Source organism: Mustela nivalis, assembly GCF_964662115.1.
Source record: "Mustela nivalis genome assembly, chromosome: 18".
In the NCBI taxonomy this organism is placed as follows: Eukaryota; Metazoa; Chordata; class Mammalia; order Carnivora; family Mustelidae; genus Mustela; species Mustela nivalis.
In genome coordinates, this window is record NC_139037.1 from 42,154,260 (window position 1) to 42,166,790 (window position 12,531).

At 50.5% G+C, this 12,531-nt stretch overlaps 1 protein-coding gene across 1 annotated transcript; it reads right to left on the reverse strand.

Moving 5' to 3' along the window:
- Positions 1-114: 114 nt before the first annotated feature.
- On the reverse strand, positions 115-7,106 carry PRODH2 (proline dehydrogenase 2). Its single transcript, XM_082708777.1, has 10 exons — positions 6,851-7,106; positions 6,579-6,775; positions 6,351-6,489; positions 6,181-6,267; positions 4,513-4,593; positions 4,281-4,436; positions 4,038-4,204; positions 1,726-1,836; positions 1,229-1,314; positions 115-341 (listed from the first exon to the last, which is right to left on the reverse strand). The coding sequence occupies exons 1-10, from the start codon at positions 7,022-7,024 to the stop codon at positions 157-159; spliced, it is 1,383 nt and encodes a 460-aa protein (XP_082564903.1). The 5' UTR covers positions 7,025-7,106; the 3' UTR covers positions 115-156.
- Positions 7,107-12,531: the final 5,425 nt, after the last annotated feature.

Sequence of the window (12,531 nt, forward strand, 5' to 3'; positions counted from 1 at the left end):
GCAGAGGGGGGGTGGGGGAAGCAGACTTCCCGCTGAGCAAAGAGCCCTATGCGGGGCTCAATTCCAGGACCCTGGGACCATGACCTGAGCCGAAGACAGAGCCACCCAGGCATCCCTAGCTCAGGATCTTTATTAACCACATGACTCCTGGGGATGCTAATGGGGTACCCTCAGGCCCCGACCCAGCACTCTCCTCCGAAGTTCTTGGCTGAGCAGCTTCTGTTCCCTGCGGGCACCCTGCAGCACGCTCCGGTTCTCCTGGGCCCTCCGGATCAGATAGGGGATCACCTCCTCCAGGGAACCATAAGGGATGGACTTATACACCGCATAGCCGGCCTGCCCTGCAGGGAGATTGTTAGCAGGGTATGAACTCATGTTTGGGGAGAGGCCCCACCTGGAACAGAGGCTCTCATCTCTGAGAATGTGACAGACTAGGTGAGTTGGACAAAATTCCCAATGAAAAAAAACCCTTAAAATCCTGCCAAAAGAGTAAGGAATTAAAATACTGCCAAAAGAGTAAGGAATTTAGTAATCCAATTTAGAAAATGCGAGCCCAAAAAGGGAAGGACGCAAGGAAACACTTTCACCCTGAAGGCAAGATTTGATGACTTCATTGAATTGAGGGGGTACAGAAATCGAGGCCCAGAGTCTGGCCAGGGCTACCTGTAAAGGAGCATTTCCTGAAGTTAAGCTGCACTCTCAGTGTCAGAGTTAACCAGAAATCAACACTCCCTCCCGCCTTCCCCAGCTCACAGGGAATAGTAGCCTTGACCTTAAGTAGAGCAAAGAAAACAAAAGCCCATCTCTGAGAGATCAAGGACATGGATTAGCCTCACATATTTGTAGCTCAAAGTTTCATAATGGAGATGCTTCTGGAAACCTCAAGCTCTGAATATAAGGTAAAGTGGTTCTGTACCCCTTAGCACCTGGCAGACGAAAACATAAATCTTCCGGTCTCAGACCCAGGGGAGACAATCAAGATAACAAAGCACATAGGAAACAAGACACCATGATCGAACACCAGCAAAAGCAAGAGACAGCAGGCTTAGAGAACAGACAAGCAAGGCCTTCAGATAGGGAGCAACAGATCTATCGGGAAGAATCTGGTGGCTGGGCCAGCTGCAGGCTCTGGTTGGGAGTGGGAAAGGGATCTGGCTAGGAGGGGATGACGCTGAGGGCTAGGTGGGGCATGGTGTTGGGGAATGGGGAGAATGGGCCATCCACATACCCAGTGCCAAGGAGACGTGGTCACACATCCCTAGAAGTTGTCCAAAACAGACAGGCCCGTCCAGAGGAATGCCCAACTCCCACATGCTATAGAGAAGGCCACATCATCAGTCCACACAGTGGCTGGATCCAGAGCTGACAGTCAGCCATTATGCACTCATATGGCTGTTCCATTTACTAAAATTTTGAAGTACTTCCAAACTCAGTGATAAATAACCACTATTCTCAGGCCCATGAAAGCTCCCCGGCGAGTCCCAGCTCCTTCCCTGGAACCCACAGACCTCCCTGTGTCCCAGCAAAAAAGGAGCAATGCCTTGTTTAGCTGGGGCCTACAGGGCGGTAAATATTTTAATAGCCTCCCCTGCATCCCTGTGAACCTACTTGTCCCTCACCGTCCCTACCCCTATTCCATGTCCACCACCCTCTGCCCACCCCTGGCAAGGGAGAGGAATTGAGGGGTCCTCCTTGTGGGGACCCATTTCCCATCCCTCTACATACCGCTTGGTTGCCTGACGAACAGATTCTTCATTGTGGGAAGCCACCATGAGGTGGCACATGGGGCCACGGTGGGACACATGGGTCAGCATCAGCTCCAGACAGCGGCTGTAACTGAAGGGAGGTGCTCTGTTCAGCTTGCGGCTCCTGGTAGTTAAAGGTCAGGTCCCGGGGACTCAGGATTCCTCTCCTTGGGAGTTGGGGTGCTTAAGGGCAAGTACTCAGAGATCATAGGGTACCCCCATTTCCCCTCCACCAGGTGCAGGGGAGATAGCCCTTCTCTGAGCCTGTTTCCTCTCTTGTAACGATTCACGTTCACCTCACAGCCCTGTTGAGGATGGAGTAAGATGGGGGTGTCATAAAGCCCTTGGCTTGGTGGCCGTCTCAGAGCAAAGGGCGACATCCTGTTCATGAGATGACGTTTACCTAAGGTCATTCACAGCAGCGTTGACCACAGAGCACGAGCAACAGTAACATAACGGTCAGTGGGGCCCGGCTCAAAGGAATGACGGGGTACAAAGGCTCGTGGAGTGCCCTGCACCAAAGAAGGGTGAGGACACTCAGGGGCTCTGACACAGAAAGACAAACTGACTGGCGAATGCTTTCCCAGCTTGCTGCTGGCTGTGTGCCACCCTAAGGACAAGGTGTGGTACATCCATACAGTGGGATATTATTTTAGACATAAGAGGGAATGAAGTACTGATTAATGCGACTGATTAATATGATTGAACCCTGAAAACGTTACACTGAGTGGAACAGGGCAGACACCAAAGGTCATACGTTATGACCACACATATGACTCCATTGGTATGAAATACCCAGAAAAAGCAAATCCATAGGGACACAAAATGGATTAGAAGCTTCCAGGGCCTGAGGGGAAGCAAATGGGGAGTGACTGCTAATGGACATGGTGATGAAGTGTTCTAGAATTAGTGGTGATGGTTGGAAAACCTTGTGAATATATTAAAATCCCTTGAATGGTACACTTTGAAATGGTGAATTTTATGATATGTTTATTATAACTTAGTAAGAAATAATCAGATGTGATTAAGCCTGTGGGGGACAACTGTATGTAGGAGCCCTCATAGGCCTCGGGTGTGAGCCTAGCTTCCAGCCATGGCATGGCCCCTTGCCCTGTGAGATTGGGTCAGTCCCTGTGGCTCTACAAACCTTTCCTGAATCCAGCGGGAAATGGAAGTAGATTTTTAAGCTCTACGAAGACTGGGCCTGGGGACCACCTTAGTTGGGAATGGGACCAGGACCAGGGTCCAGCCCAGGCCCTGATCTAAATCAGGCGATCAGAAAGTATGTGGTAAAGGAACAGTTTGCTTCTTCCCAGCATCCTGGGATGGGGATCCAAGGAGCTCACCCATGTTTTGCTCCCAGCACAGGGTGATTTGAGGTGAGTAAGAATGCAGGTTCTAGAGTCAGTCTGCTCAGTTCAGAACTTGGTCCTGCCACTTACTAGCTATGTGACCTTGGGTAAGTGATTCTACCTCTTCGCGCCTGGGTTCCATCCTCTGTGAGATGGGTGTTGGGGGGGGGCACTTGGGGTTGTTTATGTATTCAACAGATGTGTTCTGAGCACCTGTCACGTAGCAGGCACAATTCTAAACACTGGATGCTCAACAATGAACAAATCAGAAACCCCTGCCCTCCTGGGCCCACACTCTCAAGGGAGAGACAATGTGCCATTGAATATGAAAGTGTGTAGAATCTCAGATGCTGGTAAGCGCTGAGGAGGGAAAGCAAATTCAGGAAGAGGGTAGGTGTGGGAGTTCTCATTTTTGATAGGGAGGGCAGGGAGGGCAGCGAAGGCTCCCCAAGGAGGTTCCAAAAAGTAGACTCCCAAGGAGGTGAGGGATTGAAGCAAGCAGCTGTCTGGAGGGAGAACATTCTAAACAATGGGAACAGGAAGTGCAAAGGCCCTAGGGATCATCAAGGAGGCCAGTGTGGAGGAACAGAGTGGGCAGAAGAGAAGTTGAGGTGACAAGACCAGGTCATGCGGGGCTTGGGGGCTGCTGTAAGGATTTGGGGTTTATTGAGGGGCAGTGGGAGCAATGGGAGGGTTTTGAACTGAGCAGGGAACGGGATTTGACTTAGATATTAGCAGGCACCCTCTGGCTGCCTATGAGATACAGACTGGGGTGGTGGACAAAGGAAGGAGCAGGGAGCCCAAAGAGGAGGTGGGAAGAGAAGATGTCTTGGACCAGGGAGAGGAAGTGATATGGGGACATACAGAGGCTGCATCATGGACAGTGCTCTGGGATGAAAGGTTATGATTTATCTCTGAGGCCTGTCTGGCCCAGTCCTACCTCCGACTGGTAGCCTCATAGTCTGGCTGAGTGGGGTCTTCTGTCCCTTGGTGCCGAGCCACCTGTCTCTCCTTGTCCAGATATGCCCCTCGTACCAACTTGACTCCGAAGGCCAGGCCAGACCTGTCAGCGGCCTCCGCGGCCTGCCTCAGCCGCTCGTGTGTGTCCTGGCGGGGCACCCAGGCAGCTTCGGGTCAGGGCCCCGGGACCCCAGCCCGCGGGCCCCCACCGTGCACCACACACCTTCAGATAGGCCTGGTAAGTGTTCCACACCCAGGGCCCGCCTTCCCCAGGGCTGTTCCAGCGCCTGGCCAGGGCATCCACCAGCAGAGAGAGAGCCGGGTTCAGGAAGGTGTACTCAGCGTCCACCAGGAGCCTCACGTGCTGGGCCCGGGCGTGCTGCGGGTGGGAGGGACTGCGGTCAGGCCTTGGGGTGCCTGGCACGCGCGGGGGGACGGGCCATGGCCGGGGTTACCTGGACCACCCGGTGCAGGCGGCTCAGAGAGGCCTGGAGATGCCGGTTCTGCTCTGCGCTGAGGCAGGAGACCTGGAGATCCTGGGGGAGCAGCAGAGGAGGTGAGAATGGTTCGGGTGACTGAATCCTTCCGGGGCCCGTGTCTCCCCTCCCCCACCACCCAGAAGGGAGACACGTTTCGAAATTGTTAAATGTAGGAAATGAAGCTGTATCACATAGATACTATATTTTTAAAAGATTTTATTTATTGGGGTGCCTGGGTGGCTCAGTGGGTTAAAGCCTCTGCCTTCAGCTCAGGTCATGATCTCAGGGTCCTGGGATCAAGCCCCGCATCAGGCTCTCTGCTCAGCAGGGAGCCTGCTTCCTCCTCTCTCTCTGCCTGCCTCTCTGTCTACTCATGATCTCTGTCAAATAAATAAATAAAATCTTTTTTATTTATTTTTATTTTTTTTTAAAGATTTTATTTATTTATTTGACAGAGAGAGATCACAGTAGGAGAGAGGAAGGGAAGAGATCACAGAGAGAGAGGAAGGGAAGCAGGCCCACCGCTGAGCAGAGAGCCCGATGTGGGACTCGATCCCAGGACCCTGAGATCATGACCCGAGCTGAAGGCAGCGGCTTAACCCACTGAGCCACCCAGGCGCCCCAATAAAATCTTTTTTTAAAAAAAAGATTTTTTTTTCCGGAGAATTGTCTTCCCCTTGGCTGGGGGCAGAGTCTTGGGGGGTCCTGGGGAGTCAGTAACTGGTGAGACTTCCTACATACGACAGCCACCCTCAGAGAAGTCCTACTCGGTGCTGGTGCTATTTCGGGTACCTCACCAAATATTTAACCCACCCAATCTTCACTTCTGTCTGAGGTAGGGACTGACACAGGGGTTGGGAGGGCTGTCTCTGAAATGTGGGCAGGAAGGGGAACAGGTTCAGGGAGACACTGAAGCCAGGGTGGGATCTGGTAGGTGTGAGGGGTCTGGAGCATGTCCAGGGGCTTATGGGAAAGGCTGGGACTGGAGACAAACATGGGCCTCATGAGTACCCGGTGGGGAAGCTGAGGCTGCAGCGTGGGTAAGAAGATCCCACCAAGGGGAGGAAGGAGTGAGGAGGCGGGAGCCAGGACCTAGACTTGGAGAACTGCCATATTGAAAACACAGGTAGAGAAGAACCTAACAAGGAAGGAGAATGAGCTAGCAGAGATGGAAAGGGAGAGCCGGGCTTTTGTATTAGGGATGCCAGTGACCGGGAGGGCAGGTTGGAATAGTACATGGAAATAAAAAGAAACGAATGAACGAATGAGTGAATGACCAAACCAAAACCTCATTGGCCTAATCATAACTTCCAGTTGATTGGCCAAATACTGATAACTTTCTTCTAGTTGGTAAAGAGCTAACTGTCTCACTCCCTCCTCTGAGAGCTCCCAGCCACCAGGCCCTCGCCTAGGAGCCCCAGATGACCCACATATTCCATCCATTCCAACCACACCCCAGGGCTACAGCCACATTTATTTCCGATTGTTCCAAGCCTGGGGAGTAGCAGTAGTTATACAGTTGGAACATCCCACTTGCAAGCAGGTGCTTGCTACATCCATGTAAACAGAACTCTGCTTCCCTCCCGGCCCCCCTCCCCACATTCCCCACCAACCATCCATTCTCTCCCAGCCTGAGATCCTTACCTGCCCAGAGTCCATGGCTTCTGCCAGCCTCTCGGGGCTCAGCTCCAAGGAAGCCCCTGGTTTTCTGATGCAGGAGGTTAGCTCCTTCTGGAATGGGGTGGTGGGTGGAGTGGTGAGGGGGAGCTGGTCGGCAGCCCTACCCTCCCGCCCCCATCTTGCCCGTCCCTTACACAGAGCCGAGCGCTGGTCAGCGCCGTCACCTTCAGCTGCATGAGGATGTTCCCAGTGGGGCCAGGGGTCTCCAGGAGGCCACGTGACAGGTCCACACACCGAAGCATAGCACTGAAGTTCCCTTCATACCAGGCCTCACTGCCGCAGCCAGCGGGCATTAGCTTCAGGAGCCCACCCATCCCCTTCCTGCCAGCCTCCCCGCCTCCCCGGGCCTGGCCCCTACTCACCCCGTCTTGACAGCTGAGTCTGGCTCCTCTTCAGTGGGTACTGCCAGCAGGGGCCGGAGGCCTAGGGCCTGGAGCTGTTGGACACAGCCCTTCACCTCGTCTGCTGTCTCACCAGCCACAAACTGCCCGTAGATAGACGCTCGGAGAAAGGCACCCGAGAGCCGGGAGCCCAGGAGTCGCCGAGACCAGGCCTGGAGCTGGAGTGACAGAGAGCAATGGCTCAGAGCCCAGCCCGGGGTTGCCCGAGGCCAGTCCCCAGGGTCCCTGCTCACCGCCAGGCCATGTGTGACCAGAGGGGGCCAGGCACACAGCCGCAGCACCAGCAAAGCTCGGGTCAGTTCTCCTGTGCCTTTGAGGTGAAAAGCCTCTCCATCAAAATTCAAGGGCTTCCAGCCCCCAGCGGAGGGTCCAGCTTGGGAACAGAGCACACGACAGGTCCGAAGCATCACAAATCCCTAGCCACTTCTAAAGCAAGTAAAGGGGCTTTGGTGGCAGGTCTACCAAGTGCCCGTTGCCCAGCCAGGGGCAGTGACTGATTAACGAGGCAGTAGCCAGGGCAAGGCGAATCTTTTAGGATCATAGGCTCTTTGGGGGGCAGTTAATGATTAACTGATGGGGACAGAGTTCAGAATAACGGGGACAGGAGTGGAAAGCCCCCAAAATAGCCCCCAACAACCCTCAGCAGAACATCTCACGACTGTTAGATGCCCACCGTGTGCCAATGGGTACTAAGGGAGAGCAGGGGTTCTGGAACAAAGATCTCCGGGTTCAAAGCGATTTGGTTTTGTGATCTTGGGAAAGTTACTCAATCTTGCTTATTGCAATTACTGCATCTTTGGATGGGAAAGATGGCAATGTTACTGAATCAATTTGAAAATGCACATAGCCTGTAAGCCAGCTGTTCCAGGCTGAGCATACATCTTAGAGAACCAGGTTGTGGCCGTAGGGAAACAGGTATAGGGAGGAATGTTCACAGCTGCATGGTTTGCAATGGCCACAAACCACCCAAATTTCCATCAACCGGAGAAAAAGTAGAGATATATCCTGGTCTACAAGGGCATCCATTGCGGGATACTATATGGCAGTGAAAAAGGAACAGACTTCTGGGACGCCTGGGTGGCTCAGTTGGTTACGCCTTCGGCTCAGGTCATGATCCCAGCGTCCTGGGATCGAGTCCCACATCGGGCTCCTTGCTCAGCGGGGAGCCTGCTTCTCCCTCCGCCTCTGCCTGCCACTCTTTCTGCCTGTGCTCACTCTCTGACAAATAAATAAATAAATAAAATCTTTAAAAAAAAAAAAAAAAGGAACAGACTTCTGATGCCTCCAACCCCATGGTTAAATCTCACAGGCACAGTGGTGAGTGAAAGAAGACAGACACCAAACAGGACATGCTGCATTAGTCCGTTCAATACACTTGAAAGCAGGGAAAATGAAAGAACAGTAGGGTTAGGAATATGCATGTGGGTGGCCAAACCATTCAGACAAGACAAAAAGACTATCTCAAAAGTCAGAGAGGTGGTTACCTCGGGCGATGGGGGGAGCTGTAACTGGGTTGGGACTCTTGGGAGCTTCCCTGTCCTTTTTTCCTAACCTGATAACTCACAGTTGTTCCCATTCTAAGTATTTTTTTTTAAAGATTTGATTTATTTATTTGAGAGAGAGAGGGTGGGGGAGAGAGGGGGAGCACATATGGAGGGGAGGGGCACAGGGAGAGGCAGACTCCCACTGAGCAGGGAACCCCCCCACCCCCAACGTGGGGGTTCGATCCCGGGACCCTGGGATCATGACCTGAACCAAAGGCAGACACTTAACCGACTGAGTCACCCAGGTGACTTTTTTCATGCCCTACACCTACATTTTATACTCCTGAATGTACATTTCACAATAAAACAAAAAGGAGGGGCGTCTGGGTGGCTCAGTGGGTTAAAGCCTCTGCCTTCGGCTTGGGTCATGATCCCAGTGTCCTGGGATGGAGCCCCGCATGGGGCTGTCTGCTCCGCGGAGAGCCTGCTTCCTCCTCTCTCTCTCTCTGCCTGCCTCTTGTAATCTCTGTCTGTCAAATAAATAAATAAAATATTAAAAAAAAAAACAAAAAGGAAACACGAATCATAGTATCAGTCTCCTGGGGCTGCTATGAGGGGTTCTGGTGAGTTCACGAGCTCACATAGCCTGACCCACGAAATGATCTCAGTAAGTACCAGTAAGTACTGTGTGTGCACAGTATCCCTAGTGTCTGTGCTCCCGGTGAGGTATACACTGTTCATCACTCCTGGGTTTGGGGATCCCCAAAACCACCTCAGGCTCAGTAATTCACTAGAAGGACCCCCAGAACCCAGAAGAGCTGTTTTATTCACAGTCTTGGTTTACCTCAGTGAAAGGATATAGAGTAAAAAAAGCAAAAGGAAGAGGCCCATGGGGTCCAGGTGACCCCGGGCACCAGCTTCTAGTTGTTCTCTCCCAGGCCACTGAGCAAACAGCGCTCAACACTTCCAGACCCAGTGCATGACGACACACCCAGAGGACTGCAGCCAGCGGCCCTCACGTGAGCCCTGGTGTCCAGGCTTTCTACTGGGGTGTCATTCACATAGTCCCAGCTGTCCTCTGATATGACTGACATTGGTGTCCAGCTCCTCCAGAGGTCAAGCTGACACCGTATGTTCCAGGTAATCAAAAACACTCTTACCAAGCTAGATATTCCAAGAGGTTACCTCCCAGGAGCTGGGCAAAATTAATCCTTCACTGTATAACCCCTAATTCACAGGTGTTGAAAGCAGAGGCTCAGAGAGGTAGAGCTATCTACCTGAAAGCACACAGCCAGTGGGTGGCTAAGTGTCGAGTTAATGACCTTGTCCCCTAGACCCCAGGTTCAAGATTTTAGCCTCTTTCTCATCTTTTATCAGTACCCAATTCACAGAACATCTGACTAGAGTCAGACTATAAATCCAGCAAAGCTTGAGCTAAAAAAAGGCTTTATGTTGTTTTTTTTTTTTAGTTCCTTGCACAATTCATATTGAAAAATTAAAACAATAGAAAAGGGGGCAGAGTGAAAAACTAGTCTTCCTCCCACTCCTGAATTTCAGCTCCTCAATTTCCTCCCTATAAGGCAGTGGGCTATCCTTGCAAAGACAGAATATGCACCTATATATCTCCTTTATTTATTATGTAAAGAGGAATACTATTCATTCCTTTGCACATTGACTTTTTCCATTCATGTATTTTGAAAGGTTATTCCCATCTCAGCACATACAGCTCTGTCTCAAATTTGAAAAGTTCTGTGTTGTTTCTGTCTTGAATCTTTGACAGAATCCACCAGTAAAGCCATTTGAGCCAGTTGTCTTTGTGGGAAGTTTGCTTTTTTCTTCTTTAAGAGTTTATTTATTTATTTTATGGGACGTTTTTAAATAATGAATTCAGTTTCCTTAGTAAATACGGGGCTCGTCATATGTTCTATTTCACAAGCTTTCATTCCTTGTGTTTTTCAAGGAATCATCACTTCATCTAAATTGTCAAATCTAATTACAGAATTTGTAGAGATAATCCCTCTTTCACTCTTGATATTGGTCATTTCTGTTCTTTATTTTCTTCTTCATCTGTCTAGCTAGGGATTTTATCAATCTCATTCATCTTTTCAAACAACCAACTTGGGCTTTGTTAGTTTTCTCCATGGTTTACTGATCTGTCTCTCTTTTTTTTTTTTTAAGATTTTATTTATTTATTTGTCAGCGAGAGAGAGGGAGAAAGAGAGAGAGAGAGAGAGAGAGCGAGCACAGGCAGACAGAGTGGCAGGCAGAGGCAGAGGGAGAGGCAGGCTCTCTGCCGAGCAAGGAGCCCAATGTGGGACTCGATCCCAGGACGCTGGGATCATGACCTGAGACGAAGGCAGCTGCTTAACCAACTGAGCCACCCAGGCGTCCCTGATCTGTCTCATTTTTAACGCTTGGAGATTTTTCTCTTGTATGAACTCTCATCATTGGTGATTCCATTTTATCTGACACTTAGCATAAAAATTTGCAAACACAATTTAAAGAATGACCACAGACCACTTCTACACCTTCCACCTAGATCCAACAACCCTGCCATCTTTGCTTTTTCTCTCCTCTTTCCCTATTTCTTAATATGAACATGTGCCCCCATATCATTTGAAAATAAGTTATAGAACTTGTGGCATCTTGGCATGCATGTCTTAAGAATGAGAACAGGGATGGGGTGCCTGGATGGCTCAGTGGGTTAAAGCCTCTGCCTTCAGCTCACAGTCATGATCTCAGGGTCCTGAGATCAAGCCCCGCATCAGGTTCTCCGCTCAGCAGGGAGCCTGCTTCCCCCCCCCCCCCTCTGCCTGCTTCTCTGCCTACTTGTGATCTCTCTCTCTGTCAAATAAAGAAATAAAATCTTAAAAAAAAAAAAAAAAGACTAAGAACAGTGTGCCTGGGTGGCTCAGGAGTTAAGCGTCTGCCTTTAGCTCTGGTCATAATCCCAGGGTCCTGGGATATTCCATGATATTTTTAAAATATTTATTTATTTATTTGAGACCGTGTGAGTGGGGGGTGGGCAAAGCGGGAGGGAGAATCTTAAGTAGACTTCCTGCTGAGCTGAGCACAGAACCCAACACAGGGCTGGATCTCATGACCCTGAAAGCGTGACCTGAGCCAAAACCAGCTCAACCACCTGAGTCGCCAGGCACTCCACGACTTAAAAAAACAAACAAACAATACTGACTTTCCAAAAAAATCCCAGAACAAGTGTCTTGTAGAATGCCCCACATGCAATATTTGCCTAATTATACTCATTGATGTCATCTAATGTGTTCCTTTATCCTATATATATACTGTAAATCCTGTGTTCTGGTCGAGGGCCATAATTTAGTAGATTAGCCACCTACTGCTGACCATTTAGGTTGACTCCAGAGTCCCCAGTCTAGTCTCTTAGCCACCATGTTATTAGGACCTCCAAGGCTTCTCAACAACTCTGCCAGAGCAGCCTTGACAGGAAAGTAGGAGACAGGCTGAGGGGCTAGTTTCAAAGCCTTCCCAGACCTGCCATTGGGAGATTAAGAGGACTAGAGTTCAGGGAGGAATAGGGAGAGGAGAGAAGCCAGAAACAAAACTGTCTTTTGGGACTAGATGTGAGGCACCTTAAATATTCATTGTGAAGAGCCGATTTTACCTTGAGCAGAGTGGGGAGCTGCGGAAGATTCTAGCTATGGAAGAGAAACTCACACTTTGGCTTTAAGTCAATCCCCCTGGAAAAAAAAAAAAAAAGAAGATCCTGCTGACTCCCCAGTGGGAGAGTAGATAGGAGAGAGGGTCTCAGTCTAGAAGCCAGGGAGGAGCCTGACGCAGGGATAGGGGCGCAAGGATGAGGTGGGGCCAGAGTGGAGGTGGAAGAGGGTAGAGATAAACAGGGAACACATGGATGGGTGATGGGAGAGCCCCAAATCCTCATGGAAACCCCAAATCCTAAGGGTGACAGTCACAGAGACCTTGATCGGGTGGACATCTGTCTCCTCACTTTTTTTTTTTAAGATTTTTTAAAAAATTCATTTGACAGGGGAGAGATCACAAGTAGGCAGAGAGGCAGGCAGAGGGAGAGGGGGAAGCAGGCTCCCTGCTGTGCAGAGAGCCCGATGTGGGGCTCGATCCCAGGACCCTGGGATCATGACCTGGGTGGAAGGCAGAGGCTTTAACCCACTGAGCCACCAGGTGCCCCAGAAATACCAGCTTCTGACCCCCTTCCCAGATTTCCCCCTTGCAATCTCTAAAGTACTCCTTTCTCCTTGGCTGGTAGGAGGAAGGAGTGGTTTAGCTTTTGTCTTGTTTTGTCTCCCAGGTTCAGGCAACTCAACTTAGGTGCTGAATAATTATTGAATGAATGCATGAAACAAACCAGAGAGGGTCTCATCCCTCTGGCACCTTCAGACCAAAGAGTGGCCTCCCTGGACCAGACTCAGTGTGTG